The 24,379-nt window shown below is 36.5% G+C and overlaps 1 protein-coding gene and 1 non-coding gene across 2 annotated transcripts; one reads left to right on the forward strand and one right to left on the reverse strand.

The window, feature by feature from the left end:
* Window positions 1-13,587: 13,587 nt before the first annotated feature.
* Window positions 13,588-14,520, reverse strand: LOC101428948 (olfactory receptor 14A16-like). Its single transcript, XM_004482753.2, has one exon. It carries the CDS (start codon window positions 14,518-14,520, stop codon window positions 13,588-13,590), a length of 933 nt encoding a protein of 310 aa, XP_004482810.2.
* Window positions 14,521-21,891: 7,371 nt separating this feature from the next.
* LOC111761724 (small nucleolar RNA SNORA31) lies at window positions 21,892-22,020 on the forward strand. Its single transcript, XR_002795002.2, has one exon. It is a non-coding gene; the product is annotated as a small nucleolar RNA SNORA31 (small nucleolar RNA).
* Window positions 22,021-24,379: the final 2,359 nt, after the last annotated feature.

Below are 24,379 nucleotides of genomic sequence, written 5' to 3' on the forward strand. Positions count from 1 at the left end.
TCCTAGTTCCCTGGTACATGAAGAGAATCATTATCTGCTGTGCAGTGTTCAAACCCATTGGCAGATATAGAAGCTTTCTTAGAGAGACTGTCCTATTTATTTTTTGATGTTATAGAAAATGAGAAAATAATTTAAATATATTTAAATAAACATTGGAAATGTGACTGAATGATTGAAAGGTTGCAGGACCTTGATCCCATATTATATACATTTATTTGCCTAGAATTTTTTATCCTGTGAATGCTGAAGTATACAGCCCAAGATGAAAATGGTAATATGTGCATTGATTGATTTTTAAAGTCTGCCTTTTGTTGATTTCCTGTATCTTGATTTCCAGGTTAGAAGACTTACTTCGATGTCAAAGTTTGTGCATTCTTTGGCAACTTTGTGGATTTCCTTTATTATGTTTTTGTGTTATCTTAAAATTTTATACTTTGACTCCCAGGGACACTGTAACCTGTAGCAAGATATGAACAAACTCACTCATCCTCATGGATATCTCAAGCTCCCAGATCTACAAGTTCTGCAAGGTCTATCGTTCTTAGTGATTTATCTGGAAGCATTGACTGGGAATCTTCTATTATGTCATAGTGACCAATCCATGCCTACCCTTTCCAATGTACTTCTTTTTAGGCAATTTATCTCTTATAGTCTCCATAACAGAAAGATTAACACAGCTCTAGGGGAGTGTTCAACAGATGTTTAGAGTTTCCAACCAGGGTTATCTGTGATTTAAAAATATGTAAAAAAAGTTTTTGAAAAAAGATATGTCATTTATATTTGCTGTACATTTTTAGGTTTAAATCATTCCTTGTAAAATATCTAGAGTTATCTTGTCTAGTTATATTTTGCTATTCTCATGTGGTAGTCAGCTATATATCTGTGTCATAGTTTTCATACTCTATTCTATACTTGTGTAACTCATGTATTCTTCTTGAAAAGGTTTTCTATATTGTTAAAGTTTTAAAAAATTATTATAGTAGTTTAGAGGTAAAAACAATGTATGACATTATATAAGACTATGCCTTATTTGTGGGAATGTAGAATGCTACAGCTTCTGTGGAGGACTATTTGGCAGTTCCTAAAGAAATTGAATATAGATTTGCCATGTGACCAGACAACACCTCTACTGAGTATATACACAGAAGAAATGAGAGCAGTGACACCAACAGACATCTGCACACCAATGTTCATAGTGATATTATTCACAATTGCCAAAAGATAGAAACTACCCAGGTGTCCATCAACTGACGAATGGATAAAGAAACTGGTGTATACACATGATGGTATATTGTGTAGCTCTAAGAAGAAAGGATGTAGTAAAGCATATGAAAACTTGGATGAACCTGGAGGACATTATGCTGAATGAAGCAAGCCAGTCACAAAAGGACAAATACTGTATGTTGTGCTACTATGAATTAAATATATTATGTAATCTCATGGAATTAACTTGAATATGGGCAGAAGAAAATAAATGAGAGTAGATAACGGAAAGCTGAGGATTAATCTGCGCAGAACTGGTCAAAAGATTGTGAATCTTCAGAAATAATAGAAATAGTGAAAGCACATCATAATGTTTGTAACTAGCAGAGCTGTTATAGGTATGATAGTGGTTGAAAGGGAACATCTAAGGTCATATATATTACCAGAAGGAAACCTAAAAACTATAATATGGGACTTGCTGTAAATTATGAATATGGGAGCTATTGTATATTTAAGACTGTTTTTACAAGGTATAGATACAAATCAACTAGATTTACAGAAATAGAATAGTAACTATGTATGGCAGGGGAAGCCTAGAGAGATTGAGAGTGGAAGAGTTTTTGCTTTTTGGTTTATTGGTTGTTTATTATTATGGAAATAATGAAAATTCTCTAATAATTATTTAAAGTAATTAATGAGCAACTATGTGGTTATACCAAATTGTACACTTGGATGAGTTGTATGTTTTATTAATATGTATCAATAAAATTGATCGGGAATAATTGATGAAAACTCTCCCAATATCTGTTTGAGATTCTTATAAGCTTGTCAAACCTCTTTTTTCTCTATCTATTCATTCTCTTCCTTTTATTTTCTTTCATGACAAAGATCACTGTAGTTCCCATTCTCAGACTCATCCTTCATCCCTTCCCACACTTTGGCACTTAAAAAAAATTTCCTTTTTATTTCATTATTTGAGTTGTGCATTTATAGAACAATCATGCAGAAATTAGAGGATTCCCATATACCACCCTATTATCAACACTTTGAATTGGTATGGAATCTTGTTACAATTCTTGAAAGCACATATTTTAGAACTATACTACTAATAATAGTCCATGGTACAGCTTAGGGTTCACTGTGTAATGTGGTTCATGGATTTTTAAAAATTATTCTTATTGTTACCATATTTACAGTCTAACATTTCCCTTTTTATGAGGAGTTTTATTGGGATAAAACCCAATCTATACACACTATACAATCCATGCAAGTATTCGATCAATTGCTCTCAGTATAATTACAGAGTTGTACATTCATAACCACAACTTTAGAAAATATTAATTACCTCCAAAAGAAAAATAAACTAAATGACTTATCTGTAACCTCTCAATCCCTCTGTCCATCCCAGTGCTACATAATCACTAATCTAATTCTGTCTCTATAGATTTATTTATATTTATATTTTATGCAAATGGAATCATACCATATGTAACTGTGTATGGTTTCTTTCATTTAATGTAATGATTTTTAATTATTGTAATTATTTTTTAAATTAGAGAATTATGGTTACATAAAATTATGTAAAAAAACTAAATTTACATTATTTGTTACATAATAACTTGTGTTTCTTTCATAATTGATGAAAGGGTATTAAAGTATTATTAACTATAGTCCATAGTTTGCATTAGGTGTGTTTTTCCCGATATGGCACTCTATAATAAACACCTTGTGGTAGTGAGGCATATTTGTTATAGTTCATAAAAGACCGTTCTTATATTTGGACTATTTACCACAGTAATCATCCACCACAGGTTTCACTGTGTTATACTATACCATGTTTTATCTTATAGTTTTCATTCTAATAACATACATGACTGAAAACTTCCTCTTTCTACTACAACACATATAATTCAGCACTATTATATATTACATTCATAAAAATGTGCTACCATCACTTCTACCTATTTCCAAATATTTATAGTCAACCTAAATAGAAATTCTGCACAAATTAAGCATCAGCTCCATAATCTCTACCCTTTTTCTAACTCCTGTTAACCGATATTCTAGATCAAAGTCTATGAATATGCTTATTATAATTAATTCATATTGTTGCAATCATACAATATTTGTCCTTATGTATCTGACTTATTTGATTCAACATAATGTCCTCAAGGTTCATTCATGTTGTCATTTGCATAAGGACTTCTTTCTTTCTTAGAGCTGAATAATATTCCACCATATGTATATAACACAAAATTGTTTTTCCATTCATCATTTGATGAACACTTGGGTTGCAGCCATCTTTCAGCAATTGTGAATAATGCTGCTATGAACATTGGTGTGCAGGTGTATTTTTGCCTCCCTACTTTAAGTTCTTCAGGGTATATAACTTGTAGCAGGATTGCCAAGTCATATGGCAATTCTTCAATTAGCTTCCTGAGGAACCACTAAACTTTTACAGCAGTTGCACCATTTTACATTACCACCAGCAGTGAGTGGCTATTCTTTCTCCACATCCTCTTCAACATCAGTAGTTTTCTTTTTTTAAAATAGTGGTAATACTATAAAGTGTGAGATGATAAGTCCTTGTGAATTTGATTTGCAATGCCCTAATAAGCAGTGATGTGGAGCACTTTTTCATGTGCTTTACAGTCATTTGTATTTCTTCCTTGGAAAATATTCAAGTAATTTGTCCATTTTGTATTTGGATTGTTTGCCTTTTTATTGTTGAGTGGTGGGATTTCTTTATATATTTTGGATATTAAACACTTACAAGATATGTAGTATCCAAATATATTCCTACATTGAGTCAGCTGCCTTTTCACTTTTTTGACAAAGTCCTCTGAGGTACAAAAAGCTTTTAATTTTGAGGAAGTCCCATTTCTCTTATTTTTCTTCTTTTGCTTGTGCTTTGGTTTTAAAGTCTAAGAAATCATTGCTTAACTCAAGAACTTTGAAGATGCTTCCCTGCATTTTCTTCTGGTACTTCTATAGGTCCTGGCTCTTATATTTAAGTCTTGAGCTAATTTTTGTATAAGGTGTGAAGTAGGGGACCCTTTTCATGATTTTGAATATGGATATCCTGCTCTCCCAGCACCATTTGTTGAAGAGATGCTTCCATCCCTATTGAGTGGACTTGAAGTCCGTGGGAACTATCAATTTGCCATAGTAATGAAGATCTATTTCTGAAAACCCATTTCTTTTTTTTTTTTTATTGACTTTGTAATAATATTACATTGAAAATATATATGTGAGGTCCTATTCAACCCCACCCCCCCACCCCACCTCTCCCCCCCCCCCAACAACACTCGTTCCCATCATCATGACACATCCATTGGATTTGGTAAGTACATCTTTGGGCACCTCTGCACCTCATAGACAATGGTTCACATCATGGCCCATACTCTCCTCCATTCCATCCAGTGGGCCCTGTGAGGATTTACAATGTCCGGTGATTACCTCTGAAGCACCATCCAGGGCAGCTCCATGTCCCAAAGACGCCTCCACCTCTCATCTCTTCCTGCCTTTCCCCATACCCATCGTCCACCATGTCCACTTTTCCCAATCCAATGCCACCTCTTCTATGTGGACATTGGATTGGTTGTGTCCATTGCACCTCTATGTCAAGAGGAGGCTCAGATTCCACATGGATGCTGAATGCAATCCTCCCATTTTCAGTTGTAATCACTCTAGGCTCCATGGTGTGGTGGTTGTCCTTCTTCAACTCCATCTTAGCTGAGTGTGGTAAGTCCAATAGATCAGATTGGTGCTGGAGTCTGTTGAGGCTCAGGACCTGGCTATCACATTGTCAGTCCAGAGATTCAAATCCCCTAATGAAAACCCATTTCTATTCCATTGGTCAATAAATCTATCTTTATGCCAGTACCATGGTCTTTTGATAACTGTGGCTTTGTAATATTCTTTAAAGTCAGAAAGTGTAAGTCCTCCAACTTCATTCTTCTTTTTACAAGATGGTTTTGGCTATTCGGAGGCCATTACCCTACCAAATAAATTTGATAATTGGATTTTCCATTTATGAATAGTAGACTTTTCAAATTTTCATTGGGATAGTATTGAATCTGTAAATCAATTAGGGTAGAGTTGCCATTTTAATGATATTTAGTCTTCCAAACCATGAACACTGAATAACCTTGAATTTATTTAGTTGTTTTTTTTTTTTCTTTAAGCAATGTTTTGTAGTTTTCTGTGTACAGGTCTTCTCCATCCTTGGTTAAATTTGTTCCTAGATATTTGATTCATTTGGTTTCTATTGTAAATTGATTTTTACAAGTTCCTCTTTAAATTGCTTATTACTCATGTATAGAAAACTACTGACTTTTGTTTGTTGATCTTGTATCTTGCCTCTTTGCTTAAATTATTTATTTTCTCTATTAGCTGTTTCGTGGACTCGTTTTCTTTTCATTTTCTATACATATAGGATCAGGTGATTTGTAAATGGTAAAAGTTTTACTTCTTCATTCCCAATTTGTATGCCTTTATTTCTTCTTACTTGACTGCTCTGGCTACACCTTCTAGCACAATGTTGAATAACAATGCTTCCACTTTTGGTGCTGTTCATTTTCTCTCGATTTTTTTAAAATTTTCAATTTCATTTATTTCTATTCTAATCTTTCCTTTATTTCCTTTTATTGCTTTGTGTTTAGTTTCTTTTTCTTTTTCTAATTCTTTTAGGTATGGATTTAGGTTTTTTATTTTAACTCTTTCTTCTCTTTTAATGTAGGCGTTTAGGGATATAAATTTCCCTCTCATCACTGCTTTTGCTGCATCCCCAAAGTTTCCTTATATTGCATTCTCATATTCATTAATGTGGAGATATTTACTACATTTTTTTGCTATTTCTTTTTTGATCCACTGACTGTTAACCTCCAAATATTTGTCAATTTTCCATTTCTCTACCTGTTATTGACTTTCAGCTTCATTTCACTATGATGTCTTTATATCTTAAATATACCCTAACACTACCTGCTTGCCTACATGTTTTCTGATAAGAAATCCGCACTTAATATTATTGCAATTCTCAGAGAAAGTGTTTTTTGTAATTTCAATCCTTTTAAATTTATTGAGATTTGTTTTTTGATCCATCATGTGGTTTTTCCTCGACAGTGATCCATGAGCACTAGAGAAAAATATATAACCTGCTCTTTTGGCATGCAGTGTTCTGTGTATGTCTGTTAGGTCCAGTTCATTCATCAAATTTGTCATGTTCTCTGTTTATTTATTGATCCTATTTCCAAATGTTCCATTTATGAGAGTGTTGTACTGAAGTCTCCAACTATTATTTCAGAGATGTCTATCTCCCTTTGTTTTTGCCAGTTTTAGTCTCATGTATTTTAGGGTACCCCAGTTAGGTGCATATTTATTTATTAATATGATTGTTATTTCTTCTTGGTGCAGTGCACTTTTTATTAATATCTGATGTTCTTTGTTTGTTTGTTTTTGCATACTGCCTCAGCACCCATCCTACTTTGGCTGAGCCCTTCTCTGGCACTGAACCTTGGCTAAGTTAATGAGCAGCTTTCCAGCCTTAGTACATGAACTCCCCAGAACCCAAACCCAGGTCTATGGTCACCACCCCTCCTCACACACCTCACCCCAAATTCACAGGTAATCCCAAATAATAAACTCACCATCCCCACTGACCTTGGACCACCAGGCCCTTATTTGCACCTATTTGCATTAAACTAACTTATCCTTGACCCCCACTCCTGCAGGAAATCTACTACCCTACCATCCACCCCTGGACCACCATGAAGGCAACAGCCAGGGGTCCCTCTGGGTCTGCTCCTGTGCTCCCCTCTGCCCCCATCTCTGGGACCTGTAAGTAACAAATGTTCTTTTCTCATGCCTTATAGCCTCAGTTTCCCATTGTGCCACACCTGAGCTCCACCTGAGCCCTACCGAGGCAAAATTTAACTTAACTCACTGGAAACACTGTCTTTTGTGCTTCCTTTTGTCTTTCAGAATTGTGGAGCATCTACTAAATTGCCTTTTATTTAAATAGTTTATATTTTTAAAACATAGGAAAATGATCAACTTTTGACTAGCTTCTGAGCACTTACAAATGACTAGTTCTCATTTAGAGCAGAGCCTTTTCCATTCTAGCTTATTAAAGGGAAAACCACTCAAATACTATTTGGACTTAACCTTCCATGAAAGGAAAGGAGGAAGTGGTGCTCTCTCCGGGTGGAGGCTGTGCTCCCCAGGTCGCTGACTCCCATGATGAGGACAGCCTGCTGCAGGCCCAGGAAAGAGGGCTGTGCTCCAGCCCTCTGCCATCCCTTGGAGGATCCCTACCCCGACACTGGGGACCACGTCACCTGCCTGCTAGGGATCAGACAGCATATAGGTGGATCATACTTTTTAATCCATTCTGCCAATCTCTTCCATTGATTCTGAAGTTTAATCCATTAGCTTTCAAAGTTATTAATATAAAGGCAGAATTTACTTCAACCTTCTTATCCTTCATTTTTTTAAATAGTGTTCCCTTTATTTTTAAAATATAATGTACATATGAAATGAGCATTAATCACTAATCTATTTTAATCAACATTTTGGGGATATAATTTAAGTATATACTTTGAGTTTTGATAAATGTAAACTTACTTGTAATCACTATCAAGACAACAATCATCTCCATCACCCACAAATTCCTCTGACCCTTTAAATCAACCCCCCCCCCCCATATCCCTGGCCCTATGCGCCCAATGATTTGCTTTCTTCAATACAGATTAATTATACTCTTCTCTAATTTCAAATAAGTGGGATAATACAGTGTATACTCTTTTATGTTTAAGATTTATTTTTTATTCATTTATTCCGCCTCTCATTGTTTACATTCACTGTCTGCTCTGTGTGTCCATTTGCTGTGTGCTCTCTGTGTCTGCTCTTTTCAATCCCTTTCATCTCTCTAGGAGACACTGGAAACCAAACCGGGGACATACTTAATTGCTTGAGGCACCTCAGTTCCCTGCATTATTGTGTCTCTCATTGTATTTCCTGTTCATGTCTCTTTGTTGCGTTAGCTCGCTGCACCTGCCTGTCATACCAGCTCACTATCTTTGTTGTCTTCTCCAGTAAGCACTAGGAACTGAACTGGGGCCTCCCATGTGGTAGGCGGAAACTCAGTCATTCTAGTCACATCTGCTTCCCCAGTGTATACTCTTATGCCCCATTTCTTTTACTTAACATAATGCTTTACAAATTCAACCACATTATTCTGTGTATCAGGTGTTTATTACTTTTTATCGCTAAGTAATATTCCATTGAATGGTACACAAGTATGTTTTTAGGTTCACTGATCTTTTCTTTTGCAGGGTCTAATCTGCTAATCTGTGTTAAATCTATCCAGTGAAGTTTTATTTCCCATCTTGTATTTTTCATCTTTGAAAGTTCCATTTGGTTCTTTTTTTATAACTTTTGAGTTTCTCCTCATTTTGTTCATGGTTTCCTTTGAACATTATTTATATTGGCGGCTTTAACATCCTTCTTTGTTTCCAGCATCTCTGTCTTTTCTGGGTTTGTTTCTATTGATTAATTTGTACCTAGTTCTGGGGGACATTTTCCTTCTCTGCAGTTCTATAATTTTTATTTAGATCATGAATATTGTGGCTTTTTATCATTGAGTGCTGCATTTTGTTGTCTTTGTTTAAGAACTTGTTTTGACATGCAGTTGGGTTACTTGCAGATCAACCTTTCAAGGCATATTTTTAAGCTTTGTTGGAGAATGGTTAGAGTAGCTTTATTCTAAGGCTGAGTTTCTCACAGCAACCCTGCTGACGTTTTGGGCCCCATACTGTCCGGTGCATCGCATTATGGTTCACAACATCCCTAGCCTCCACCAGCTGCATGACCGTAACATCTCATCCCTGATTCTAACAGCCAAAAATGTCTGCAGACCTTGCCAAATGTCTCCTGGAGAACAAATCTCTCCCCCTGTTGAGAAACACTTTGTAAGGTTCCACTAGCCGTGTTAGGGCATGACCTTTCAGGGTGTCTGCCATATGCCCTAGGTTTTCACCTAGGATTTCCTAGTCTCGATGATCAGAACTTGAATGTTTCCCAATCTTCTTTGAGTTCTGGAAATTGTTTGGCTCATATCATATGGTCATCCTTACAGATTCTCACTGGGGATCTATTCACCAACAGACTTAAAAGGAACCTTGTGTAGATCTCTGAAGCTCTCTGTCTATGTAACTTCCTCCTCTCTGATTCTCTGCCTAAGTTCCAGCCCTCTCCACTATGTAGAGCTTCAATTTTTGTCTCCTGAACTCAGCAAGAGTGCTGTACTTTTGTTTTTGTATGTCATATCTTATTTGCTCTCTTTTTACCTTTTTAGTTTCCCTTACTAATAATCCTCATTTCTACAGTGTCCTCCAACCCCCTGTCACCTGTCTTTTCCTTTCACCTGCAGACTTTCTTTAGTATTTCTTAAAATGCAGGTCTTTTTTTTTTTTTTAGTTCTTTTTTTATTTTTTATTTTTTTTTATTTTATTGACTTTGTAATAATATTACATTAAAAATATATATGTGAGGTCCCATTCAACCCCACCCCCCCACCCCACCTCTCCCCCCCCCCAGCAACACTCCCTCCCATCATCACGACACATCCATTGGATTTGGTAAGTACATCTTTGGGCACCTCTGCACCTCATAGTCAATGGTCCACATCATGGCCCATACTCTCCCCCATTCCATCCAGTGGGCCCTGTGAGGATATACAATGTCCGGTGATTGCCTCTGAAGCACCATCCAGGGCAGCTCCATGTCCCAAAGATGCCTCCACCTCTCATCTCTTCCTGCCTTTCCCCATACCCATCGTCCACCATGTCCACTTTTCCCAATCCAATGCCACCTCTTCTATGTGGACATTGGATTGGTTGTGTCCATTGCACCTCTATGTCAAGAGGAGGCTCAGATTCCACATGGATGCTGAATGCAATCCTCCCATTTTCAGTTGTAATCACTCTAGGCTCCATGGTGTGGTGGTTGTCCTTCTTCAACTCCATCTTAGCTGAGTGTGGTAAGTCCAATAAAACAGATTGTAGGTGCTGGAGTCTGTTGAGGCTCAGGACCTGGCTATCACATTGTCAGTCCAGAGATTCAAATCCCCTAACTATATCTTAAACCCCAACATTAACTGCACCTCCAGCACATTAGCATGAAAGTCTTATGAAGGGAGATCCCATCTGAGTCCAGATTCATCACACATAAACACCATTTGCAAAGAGGGGCCATCTGACCTGGTAGTTAACCCCATCGGCCATGACCATAACTCCCATGGGTCTCTTTAGCCCTCAAAGGAACCAATATCTGGGGGTTGTATCTGCTTTATCTGTCTCTCTGACTCTGCTCAGTTGTGCATAAGGGCAATCCTTCTGCCAGCCTCCAGACTCTTTTTTAGAAACTCGTAGCCATATAAACTCATTTCTCCTTTCCATTTCCCCCTTACTTTAGGTCAAACATCATTTTAAAGTCATGTTATTTTATGTAGACAGGGATATTCTGCTGATCCGCATTGAACCTTCCGTATAAGGTCATTTTCCAGTTGCATCATCAGTTGGTAGTTGACAGTGGTCCCTCAGTGCCAGGGAGTCTCATCCCCGGGTGTCATGTCCCACGCTGGGGGGAAGGCTTTGCATTTACATGCTGAGTTTGTTAAAATGCAGGTCTTTTGACAATGAACTGTCTTAGTTTCTGTTTGTCATTGTACATTTTAAAGTCCCCCTCATTTTCGAAGGTCAGTTTTGCCAGATAAAGAATCAATGGTTGGCAGTTTTTCTCTTTTAGTATCTTAAATATATCATTCCATTGCCTTCTCACCTGCAGTTGTAGATGATGAATCAGAACTTAATCTTTTTGCAGTTCTCTTGCATGCGATTAATTGATTTTTCTCTTGCTGCTTCAAGGATTCTCTCCTTATCTTTGACATTTGACACTGATTGGTATTTGTCTCAGTCTAGGTCCATGAGAATTTATTCTGTTTGGAGGGTGTTGTGCTTCTTGGGCATATATATTTATGTTTTTCGTAAGAGTTCAGTAAAGTTTGGCCATTATTTCACCAAATACTTTTTCTGCCCTTTTCCCTTCTCTTCTCCTGCCACAGTGCCCATTATGTATATGATTGTGTGCTTCATGCTGTCATTCAATTCCCTTGGACCCTGTTTAATTTTTCCATTCTTTTCTCCACCTGTTCTTCTGTCTGAAAGATTGTGAATGCCCTGTCTCCTAGTTGGTTGACTCTTTATTCTTCTGGTTTAAATCGCTTTTTATGCCTCCATGGTATTTTTAATCTCTTCTATTGTGACTTTCTTTCAGCAATTTCTTTTATTTTCTTTGCATGCTTTCAAATTCTTCTCTATACCACCTAAAGTCTTCATAATATATTTTATCTCTTTAGCTATCATTTCCTTAATCTCTGTGAATTGATTAGGAAATTGTTTGAAATTTCTTGCTTAGTTGTTCCAAATTCTGTGTCTTCTCTGATCTTTTATTTTGCTCTTTTGTCTGGGATATATTCTTCTATTTCTTAGTATCACTTGTAATTTATTTGCTGATATCTAGTCATCTGATAAGTTTACTCTGATTGTCAGATTTACTCTCTCTTTCTTGCCTAGTTTTATTATTGATTGACTGTGTTTTAAGGCAGTTTTTGACACTTGTTTCAACTTATTTTAGACCTTTAAAATTTTCTGTGTTTAACTGTTTCAGATTTATTTAACACTTCTACATGTGATTTTTGTTCTAGGTATGCAGTGTGATTTTAATATCTCTCTGTGTGTTCAATGGCTTCACACCCAGAGAACACTTCCTGTCTTCTGGTTATCTTGATCTGTTTTGTTTTTATTTTGCCTATATAGATTTTTCTCTCTCCTCTTTCCTTGCCTCTAGCTGCTTTTGCCTGGAAGGAAAATTCTGGGAGAAGGGTCATTCCAGGTAGGACTTTCTCAAATCAGCATTCCCCAGCCAAGTCAGGGTCAGGGTCCCATGGTGGGGGGCACATACCATTTCTAGATGGCCCTGGGTTGCTGATCAGGAAAGATGTCAAAGTCCTTTTGGTCAACTCTCCAAAGCTGTGCTTTCCTGGCCTTCCCAGTAGATTGTGCTCTTTGGTAACCTGTTCCCTGCAGCCTTAAGGAGGCAATGTGGCATTTCAATCTCCACTGGCTCTCCCTGTCAGGGGTGGTGTTGAAACAATGGCATCAGCAGTCCTTGTCTATTTTCAGCTAATGGGGTGGTTTTGAGCCAGGACACAGTGATCCCAGCTCACAGATAATAATTTGTGATTGGCACTCAGATGTGCTCTGCCACGTTTGTGGAGAGGAGGACCTCCACTTCCCTTTCCAGCCACAGCAGTCAGTCATGGTCTGGTCTCAAGGTGGTTCATTTTGAGGGTGGGAGAAGGGCACTGGCCAGTGCCATTGAGTGATTCACTCAGAGTTTTCCTCAGTCTCCCATTTCCTGAGTCTCCCTTTTCTGCTATTCCGTGGGTGCTCTACAGTGCTTCCCTGTTCTCTGCAGCCCCAGAACTTTTGTTTAAAGCAGTTTCTGCCTGTCCACTAACTGTTTTTGGAGGACAGTGAGTCCTGTAGCACCCTACTCTGTCATATACCCGATAATTCCTTTTTTATCTTGTTTTGTTTCCATCTCAGACTTTATCTTCCAACCACTTCTGATACTGACTTATCTTCCTTTAAAATAAAGCTTATGTATTACCTTTTCCAGATATTATCTTGATATATTGCCTGCCAATATCTACATCTGTCCCAAGCATCCCTCTGAGTTTGGTGCTTTTACTCTTTGCTCCCAGAAGCTTATTCTCATATTATAAGCACAAGAACCAAAATACAATAAATTTAATTTGAAATGTACCCACCTCTTCTCACTGTACTATAAAGGCAAAACCTATACAAGAGAATGATATAGAGTAGGTTTGGTAAAGACAATAGTAAAACAGATGGATGACAGATTGCCTTATATTATGGATCCTTTTATTTGAGAATGGATTATCCATACAAACTCACAGCAAAGAATTTCAGATACCCATTTACTAAGAGTAACCATATATTTAGTTTGCCTGAGAGAATCCAGTTTATCCCTGATAACCCAGTATCTTGACCAGTTAAGCCTTTTCAACAGATGAAGATTTCCCAATTAGGATGATACACAGAAGACCAACATGTATCTGCCTAATTGTAAGTGAATTCCTACTCTTTGCCCCACCCACTTGATTTGGGCATAGAGAATGCTCCTTAATGCCAGTATACTTAGTCTATCCGAAGTTTATATGATAATCCTAATTTAATACCCAATATTACTGCAAGACTCTAAAACTGGATTCTTCAGGCACATGGACTTTTGACTCTTCTAATTTGAAGGACAATGTCTGTTTATTAGCACTTTCCACAGTGCAGCCTTCATATCTTTATTTCTTAGACTGTAGATGAGGGGATTCATGGTGGGTGGCACCACTGTATAGAACACTGACACCAGCAAGTCAAAGGCTGATGGAGACTTAGGAAGCGGGTGTATATAGGCAAAAAATGCAGAAGACAGAAAGAGAGTCACAACAACGAGGTGAGGCAGGCATGTGGAGAAAGCTTTGGACCTGCCTTCTCTGGATGGCATCCTCAGCACCGTGGAGAAGATGTTAATATAAGAAATATCAATGAACATGACACAGGCGAAATCTAATACTAAGTTGAACCCAATGACTACTAATTCTCCAATGTTATAGAAACAGGCAAGGGAAAGGAGTTGAGGGATGTCACAGAAAAACTGATGAACAGAAAGAGACCCACACATGGGCACTGAGAAGGTGACAGCTGTGTGCAGAATTGCATTGAGACCTCCACTGACCCAGGAAGAAGCTGCCATCTGCACACAGGCCCTGTGGTTCATGATGACTTCGTATTGGAGTGGGTGGCAGATGGCAACATAGCGGTCGTAGGACATCACTGTGAGGAGAGCTACTTCTGTGGAGGCAAAGACAAATAAGAAAAATACCTGTGAAACACACCCCAGGAATGAGATGGTGTTGTGGTTAGTCAGAGAGTTAGCGATGGACTTGGGGACAGTGATGGAAATGAGGCAGAGATCCAGAAAGGACAGGTTCTTCAGGAAGTAGTACATGGGGGTGTGCAGCCGGTGATCTTTGGTGGTGAGCGTGATGATGAGAAGATTCCCTAGCAGGGCCGCCAGGTAAATTATCAAAAACAGCACAGCCTGTAATATCTGAATCTCCCGAATATCAGAAAACCCCATGAGGAAGAATGTGGTCCCAGAGGTGAAGTTGTCCATTTCTCTTGCTAGTTAATCAATTACTCTAAAAAATAAAGTGAGCAACTTGAGACTGCAGTGAGGTTATTGACTGTTTTTATAATTTGTGCAAATCCCCTCTCTTCAAGTCACCAACAAATCTATCAGAAAATTTAAGACCACATGAGAGAAACCACACCAAGTTTTCACTGAAGTAATTTAACCCCCATTTTCCACATTAGATAGGAGATTGTAAAGGGATATCAATGCCAAATCTTCAACCTTGAAATTCTATTTAGATCAAGTCCTAAAGTTCCTTCCTTACTTAAGCAAATTTTGCAATATGCAGCAAGAAGGGGCATTGAGTGTGGAGCAGTCAGTGTAAGAACAAATTTCAGCCTATCCATTCACTAGCTTTGTGACCAGGGTAAATAATTTAAGTATCACTTTACTCAATTTACATTGTGAATTTTCTCATTGGATCACTACTCTGATTCAATATTCAATTAAATAATGTAGGTAATGCCTAGCATACTTCTTGAACAAAAAGGGACCATCAGATGACATTTATTCTACTTATTACATCTTTCTTCCTTATGCCAGTAAATGGAAAAATTGTGAAAAATTTGAAATTAGAAAAAAAAATTCCAAGTCTTGCCAAGTGCACTGGGTTAACTTTACTTTTTAGTGTTTTTGAGCTATTTTACAGTTCTGGAAGTTGCAGAAAATAGTTATTACTGCAAATTATTTTCCAAGGAAATGAAAATTGTGTTTGTGTAATGCACAGGATTATTGTTTTCTACATCAAAACATTTTATATCTATTTGAAAATCCATTCTGTCATTTTTACCTGCTCTTATATTTGTGGTAATTTGATTTCTCTTCTGAAGGAGTTCTAATATCTTGCTGGTTGCCTCATTAATTAATGAGTTAAATAACATTGTTGCATGGTTTTTTATATTTGCATGAGAGCTGCAATTTTATCCTTTTAAAAATAATCCTTTAATAACTTATATAGAGTATTCTGTCATATTTAGAGTCAAACCTTATGAAAGGACCTGAGCTATCTTTCTTATATAAATGTATTTAGGTAATTTATTACAGGCATAGACAACAGAAATCTACCATATATTCTTTGTCTTTTTGTTTTATTTTGTTTGATGGAAGCCTGACTATAATTTTAGTAGTCTCTTCGGTGTAGGTCTGAATTCTTTGAATTGTGCAGTAAAATATTTGCATCCATATCTAATGCATTAGAAATTTTACTTTCTCAGTGGGCTCTCCAGTATTGGTGCTGTTACCTTTAGGGAACTGGTGCAGTAAATCACAACTGTTTAGTCAAATCTCCTACTTAATTCTCTGGAGTAAGGACCTCTCCATAATCTTAGCTGCTTGGTCAGATTTCCTTTTTCTCCTTGTGTTCTTCCAGCTGCCCTTAGCCTTCACCACCTTCCTGCTGTCACTCAGTGGGTTGCCCCAACACTTACATGGCTGAGAATAGTAAATGTTCTCTATATTTCTCCACCAAAATGTTTTCTTCTCACTACCTTTCCTTCTCCTTCCCTCTTGTCTTGGAGGAAGAGTGACTCCTTCCTACATTTCATCATATAACTAACTGAAATGTCAAGATTCTGCAGGGCCTGTATCACCTTAGAACTGAGCTAGCTCCAATATCCAATACGACTTGTCTCAATTGGTGTGTAGTGCAGTATTGTACATTCATAATACATATTGAGTTTGTTTAATAAAACTCATTTAATTTACATATTCTTAAATGTGACTGTCTATGAAACGTCCTATTAGGAATGGGATTGTCCAGCATTTCAGTGACTAATCTACTAATTTATCACTTGATGAAACATCAGTGTCCCTGAAGCATATTACTGATTTTCAAACGAAATGTTTTTTTCTTATTCTTGATACTGTTTATGCATCTGAGATTTTGCTTTCTAATTTTTCCTCTCTTTCCTACAGTTTGAATAATGACCTTTATATAATCACACATAAGTCAAGCAAAAAATTTGTGTTGATTGTTTATAGCTATGTAGCCTCTATGGAAGAAATACTAAAAGCTAGTATTATTCTAGGAATCGTTGTATACAATCACAAAACAGCAAAAATACAAAGCACTGTAGTGGGTGGCAAGATTTGAAAACAAGTAGATTTAGCTTTTCAGTGTTTATTTTATTTGGGGCAATATCTTATCCCCTCCATGAAAAAAAAATTCATATAAGCTAAGTTTTCATTCTAATCATTTTAATTTCTGTCACCATATAATTCATATATCCTGAAAGGGTGTTTGATGCCTTCTACCTACCAGTTCTAATTCCTTCATAAACTTTCTGTTACTTTCTGTCATGAAGCCTGCCAAATATCAAACAAACAAAAAACAAAATATAGATTGTAAATGATCCTCTATTATATGCAAGGTCAATGTGAGAATTCTGTGAGGTCTCCCTGGATTTCCAACAAATGGCTGCTTTTCTTTATTAGGATCTTCTCTATTAGGCCCCCAAATCCCAAGAATAGTAGCTCTCAAAGTGTGTTACAAGGCGCAGCAGCAACAGCAACACCTGGGAACTTGTTAGAAAAGCAGATTCTTGCATACTAATCATAGCTAAAGAAACAGAAACTATGGGGTGAACCTTATTGAGATGTGGTTTGATGATTTCTCCATGTGATTCTTATGCACACTAGTTTTAAAAACCACTGAATTTTTAATAATTTTTTCTCTATTCATAAAAAGTCTTCGTCTATTTACTGATAGCTTTTTGCATTTTATCTCTTTAAGTCAGTGTTGCCTAAAATTATTTTTATTTTTCTTCTATTCTATCGCTAAACTCTCTTTTGGAGATAGAAGCCTTAATATAAGGTCTTAGCAATTAGAAGTCAAATTTCAACTTTTCTTTAAAGATTCTGCATTTTCATGTTTGTTATAAAAAGAAATAGTTTTCCTCCCACTACCATATATTGTATATTTGAAATTATGATAAGGCTATGAGTTGATGTTTATTAGGCCAAATTAAGACAGGCAGTAAGTCAGGAACATTAAATGAATCAAGGTGGATTTGATGTGAAAATGTGACAAAGGTAAAAATTAACCCTTGAAACATGGGCACTAGTTTTGATGGAAAAAATGGAAGAAGTCATTTAAACCTGGAAACACATGGGAGAAAAGAAAAACCTCAGTAGCCTGAAAGGTTTAAAGAGTATTCTAGGAAAGGCTCCAAAAAGTGGTCTGGGTAAGAGGGGTGGGAGACTTGAGGGACATTAGCAGTGGCCTCAGAGGTTTAGCTTTCACCCATCCAGATTGAGAGCAAAGGATGTTTTACTACCAAAATGTGGAAGGTACAATGGAGGTGCCATGGAGGTGGCATTTCCTAGAATTTAAATTCCAAACTCTTTGGAAATAAATTTATTTGTGAAGCAGAGAAAGGGGTCAAGATATTATTCTAGTAGTATAAGTATTAAATAAAAAAGGATTGTGTGGTCTCAATGGATATTAAAGGGAAAGAGAAGACACAAAATAACTTATGGAAGATAAAGAGAATGGATAGAAGTATTTAATGTATTATATTTGTATTACTGAATGAATGAAAATATAATAAAGGTTAGAGTAAAATTCTAGATAAATAGGCATGGTTATAAATTTTCCCAATTTTGCATCCATAATGGAGGGAGGTAGCCTGTGCTTGTCTGTGCTGGCCCCTCACCTCTTCCCTTCTCACCATGCTCGTCTCTTCCATGCTGGCCCACGTCCTAGACACCAGCATTACAGCCCTTCTGCTAATTAGGTTTTCAAAGAGGTGTTTTCAAACTCTGCAAGAGAGTTTTCTGACCTCAGAGAGGATGAACTACATCTTAACTCTCAAAATAACTTGTTCCTGCAGTCTTCATCTGTAATTATAAAATGCAAATAAAGCATTATGGGGAGCAGATGTAACTCAGTGGGTGCTCACCTGCTTCCCATGTATGAGATCCTGGCTTCAATCCCTGGTACCTCCTAAAACAAACAAATAAACATTATGACTGGATTTAACGAAGTTCTTGCCTCACTGATAGACTGTTAGATCCACTTTAAAGGAAAAGGAAGTTATCCTTTTCCTGGGAAACCCCAGCGCACTTCACCTGGGGTGACTCCCGCAGGCTTTGAGGCTGGGCTCAGAATAGCGAGGTGCTTGCCTCTCTTCCCTTCCCTGGAGCTGCCAATGGCAGGAAGACCCCCCGGTGTGTTTGCAAAAACAATGGTGAAACAATGGACTATTGTTATATAAATTCATATAAAAATTGTTATATAAATTCATATAAAAATTGTCATTTTTATATGAATTTATATATCTGTTAAAGCAAATCACAGTCAAAATGAGAGTTTTTATGTCTCTTATGTGTTGATAAGCCTCTGAAAGTTTTCTAGGCCATCAGATAATTTTGCTTTTGAACCATTATCTTTTGTGTTTTAAATAGTCAAAGGGATATATATATGGATCAAGTCTAGCAAAGCTTTTTTTAACATGAGGATATGCTAAAATGTTTATCCAGCAACCCAGATTCCTGCCCTAATCCTTCCAAGTACAACAGGTGTTTTCTTTACTTTTAGAATAAGAGAAGCTGAGAAGGCATACATTTTGTGGTATGAGGAAAGGCAGGAAAAATTCACAACCTGAGAAATATACTAGTGAGAAAGTAAAAAATCTAATTACCCTGTAAAAGTCATATTCTGTGATATTCCCATGCATTCTTTAATATAATTTACAAGTATTCTCAAAACCACCCATGATGTTCCCATTATTTGGAGGTATCTAACCTGCAGAGAGCTTAAGGAATTAGCTCAGCTCACACCATGGATGCATGGTAGAGTTAAAATTTGAACCCAGCAAGCCTCTTTCTAAATCCCAGAAATTTCATTACTATGCCAGAAGGTCTGTTTACAATTTTATGGACTCAGATATACTACCTGTATCTCTGGATAGCAACATAAGAAGCTACTGCAGAGGTGACACACTGACCCTCCGCTCCCCAGCATGGTGCTTCTCCTTACTTAGCAGACCTCAAATCCTAATATTTCTTTATTGCTCTAGTGGACGGCATACACAAAGATCCAGCAGCTTGCAAAGAGGTGGTATTGTGGGGTCCTCTCCTGTCTCTTGTGAGCTTCCAGAGGATAAACTAAGAACTAATGTCGATTGCACTCTTACATTGTCCGCCTTACTCATGGTACCTCTTCTGCGATTATCAGCAGACCTATTATCCCCATTTAAATTGTGAAAATGAACACTTACAGCATTGGAGACATTTGACAAGAGTTGCAAAGCAAAGCAGGTATCAGAAAGGCATGCAGACCAAGAGCTTAGCTAAATTCATTCAGCTATAGTACTACATGATATTCTACACATCATAGAGCAGAGCTGACTAAGAATCATGGGTTGCTTATCTATGCTTCTTCCTTATTTTAAAGTAATCCTCCTTGAATTGGGTAAGTAAATACCCTGGAGATAGAGCCAAATTAACCAGGACATTTGTCCTCAGAAGGAAAGAGTTTTTACCAGAACAACCTCATTCATTTTCAGAGATGGAAGGAAATCTCAAAAGACACAGGTAATTTCAGCTTCATATTATTTCAGCTTCATATTTGGGGCCAACATTCCTTTGCAGTATGATTGGAGATATATAATGTCTCATTGTTTTGATGTACATATATATAATTGTGAGAGCAGCTAAATTTTAAGAAGTGTATGAGACATTGTTTCAGTATTTATATATTCTTAGCTTTTCAATATTTTCATTGAGGACATTGTTCCTAACTATTTAGATATTTTGACAGTCTCAGGCTCACCTTATATAAAAACGTTATGTTTTTACTTTATTTGTAATATATTGCCCATAAACTTTTATTGAGACTAATCTAATCTAATATTCCTTTGTTTTGTGACTCTGGTCTTGCTTGGAAAAGTTTGTTTTTCCTTTACTACATTTTTGTGTCATGCTATCTAAAATGAAGACATAACTTTCTAATTCTTTCAAACCCAGGCTTTGTTTAAAAATCTCTCAGGAATATTTTTTTTCCCATAGCAGCACTGTACAATTTTTCTTAGGTACTTTTCAAAAGGATTTAAGAGGAAGCAGATGTGGCTCAAGCAGTTGAACTCCCACCTCCCACATGGGAGGCATCATGTTCAGTTCCCAGTGCCTCCGGAAAAAACAAACACGAACAAGCCAAACAAAACAAAACAAAAAATGGTGTGGCTCAGTGGTTGAACACTGACTTCCCACATATGAGGTCCTGGGTTCAATCCCTGGCCCCAGGGAACATCAAAAAAAAAAATGATTTAAGTATTCAAGTATTCATTTGATCTTTTGATCCAGATCAGATGCATTCTTCCATTGTATTTAGATAGTAGCCTAATTTTATATCAATGACAATTACTTTATTTGTGTACTTTTATTAAGAATCAACTATTGAATTATGCTATTTCTTCAATAGATTACTTTTAGTTTTCTAGGTATGCAATAATAATCATGTCAGAAAAAGACAATATTACCCCTTCCTTTCAAATTTCAAACATTATATTTATTTATTATTTCTAATTTTACTAACAAACAGAATAACACGAATAAGAAATATACTCTTTTTCTATCTCTTTTTATTGGAAATATGTTTCATTTTCACTTTTTACCTTATGCACATTTTCATTAAAGGGAAATATATTGCAAAATTATTAATTTAATTGGTGAAATATATAAACTGATTTTTAATCATGAAAATCAAGTTCATCCTTAGAATGAAACAGTTTTTCATAGTTTTTCTGTTTTGAGATAACCATTAATATTGCTTTGGCATTTTATGTTTCCCTGAGATCCAGAAATATGATGTGTAGTTTCATAGTTTTTCTCTTAGCGTTTTGTAAAGTATAATTTCAATTTATATATGTGTATGTTTCTGTGTGTCTATATATATATATATTACTGAATATAAACATGAGAAAATAACCATAGGTTCCATACTCATATAATCCCTTAAAATAAATCAAGTATATATTTAAAGCAAAAAAAAAACCACACAAAAAACAGAAAAGTTCCAAATGAAAAGAAAAATTCTGCTGTTAGCCTATAGTCTCTCTCTTCCAACATACGGATAAAGGCTACATGGATGAACCTAGAAAACATTATGCTTAGTTAAAAGTGCCAGATAATATGCTCAGTGTTAAAGGGCCACTTATTGTATTATTCCACTTATGCTCTATGTCCAGAATAGGCAACTCCGTAGAGACAGAATATGGATTAGTTGTTTACAGGGACTGGGTGGATGGGGTTTTAGGGAATGACTGTTAATGGGCACGTAGTTTATTTGGGGTGTGGTGAAAATATTCCAAAATTAGATAGTGCTCATGGTTGTACAAATGTGTCAGAGTACTAAAGCATCTCTGACAGACCTGGAGCAATTAATGTCTGCTGGTAAGGTTTCCACTATAGATGCAAGGAAAAGAAGTCCTTGCACTTTCTATCTGTCTGGTTGTGGCAGCCAAGATTGAACGGGAAACATGGAATTGCAAACTTTCAAAGGTTTAATTATATGGTATATAATTTTTTAATCTCAATTAAGGTGTGATATTGAAACAAAAACAAAGTTACCACCATCTACCAGGTCTTGCACATAATTCCAGACTGCTTTCATGCACAGCAACTATATAAAGCCAGTTTTTGTTGTTCTCAATAGTAAAGCTTACTCTATTTTTAAGTTTATTTATCCAGTCTCCTATTAATGAACATTTAAGCTTATTTCTATTGCTATCACTATATTTATAATAAATATTACTATAATGAATATGCATTTATATATAATGTGGCACACAATCTGAGTTTAATGATAAGATACATCAGTGGGTGGGTTAAGAAACATGAACAATTTGATATATGCTGAAACATTGCCTGATCCAAATATGCTTTCCATTTACATTTATCAATATGACAGAAAGTTATGTAATAAACTGTTGTCTTGGGAAACGGACTTGGCCCAGTGGTTAGGGCGTCTATCTACCACATGGGAGGTCCGCGGTTCAAACCCCGGGCCTCCTTGACCCGTGTGGAGCTGGCCCATGCGCAGTGCTGATGCACGCAAGGAGTGCCCCGCCAAGCAGGGGTGTCCCCCGCGTAGGGGAGCCCCACGCGCAAGGAGTGCACCCCGTAAGGAGAGACGCCCAGCGCGAAAGAAAGGGCAGCCTGCCCAGGAATGGCGCCGCCCACACTTCCCCTGCCGCTGACGACAACAGAAGCAGACAAAGAAACAAGATGCAGCAAATAGACACAGAGAACAGACAACGGGAGTGGGGGGGAGGGTGGGGGGGAGGGTTAAATAAATAAATAAATCTTTAAAAAAAATAAACTGTTGTCTTAATCTGTATTTATTTCTCATATATTACATATGTGTTTATTTTCTTTTATCTTGTGTGTGCCAAGCTGATGGTTTGGAATAATTTTTCTCAGATTTAAATTTACCTGTTAGATAAATTTTAACTTTGTTTATACAAATCTTTTGTTCTTGATTAATAACTGCTAATGAATACCAACCAATCATTATTAAAATAGAAAATACTAACACATCTAATCATCCATTCATCTCATTTCTTTTTCATCAGTGTTCCTGATTTAGTTATTTCTAAATCCATATTACTTTCCCTCTATTCTAGTAGTGGTTACAATATTTAATACATTTTCTTAAATATTTGAGACATTTGATTGAAAAATATCACACGGTTCTTATTCGCCCCAGTGTTTTTTAACATTGAGTGCTGCTGGAGGTAATTTACCGACTTTCCAGGAGTTTTGTTCTCTTTTTGTGTCCTCAAAATTATTTCTTCATTTTATAAATATAGATTTGTTCACCAAAATATCTCTCTTGTTTCAATAATCTTTAGCTCATGTATACAGGAACCTAGTCTTCATTTTATACCTGCAGATTCAGGTTTTGGTATTAAAGAAAGTGTTTTCCATTATTGCTATGAATTAGTTTTATTTTTTCTCAAATCTAAGTCCAATGTCCATGCCTGTATTTTCATCATCATCAATTTTCAATTTCAAATGTCTTACGCTGCTTTAATGTGCTCATGGTTTTATCTTACAATTAAGTCATGATCATTGACAGATTAAAGTATTTCTCTTATATATTCATCTCATTTTTGTTCAATTAAATCAATCCATTTCCACTGCATTTACTACACTTGCTCTTTCTGTCTGCTTTACTCACAAGGCAAAACCCAAGGCTCCGCTTGTTCTGGACCCATTCTCATTGCTGAACATGGTTTCAGAACATGAGGCATGATCTGCTGACTGGCTTAACTTACATTTATGATCTAAGAGTATAAGAGGGCCATCAGTAAATGTGCCATGATCTATTAAACTTGCTTCTTTTTCCCCTCAAATTCCAGCAGCCCTTCCATTGCACTGTTTATAAATACTAATGCTCTTTAATTTTAAAGAGCATACATAAGATAAGAGCAACAATTTTACACTATCAAATATATCTTTACCTACAGACTCTGTCTTCCCTCCCTGATATCTTGTTAAAATAGATGAACTTCCCTTGCTTCTACATAAAACCAATTCATTCCCAGGACCAAAAACTCAAAGACTTTGCTCCTTCAATTATTCTAACTCATCTACGGACCATAAATATTACCTGATTGTTCTCACTAAACTATACATATCTTAAAAATAAAGCACTATATTTCTCCAAATACTTCCATATTAATCTTCACTAATTTGTAGAAAACTTCTCAAATGAATTGTCTATTCTTATGACACAATCCTCTCTCCTGCCACACTCTTGCAAATCCATTTACTATAACATTATACACATAGGGTACACTGGAAGAAATATGGACCTTGTAATAAAAACAAAAATAAA

Source organism: Dasypus novemcinctus, chromosome 22 (assembly GCF_030445035.2).
Source record: "Dasypus novemcinctus isolate mDasNov1 chromosome 22, mDasNov1.1.hap2, whole genome shotgun sequence".
NCBI lineage: Eukaryota > Metazoa > Chordata > Mammalia > Cingulata > Dasypodidae > Dasypus > Dasypus novemcinctus.

Excerpts from the sequence above, each read along its gene's own strand:
- LOC101428948 (XM_004482753.2), bottom strand. The coding sequence starts at position 14,520 with ATGGACAACTTCACCTCTGGGACCACATTCTTCCTCATGGGGTTTTCT.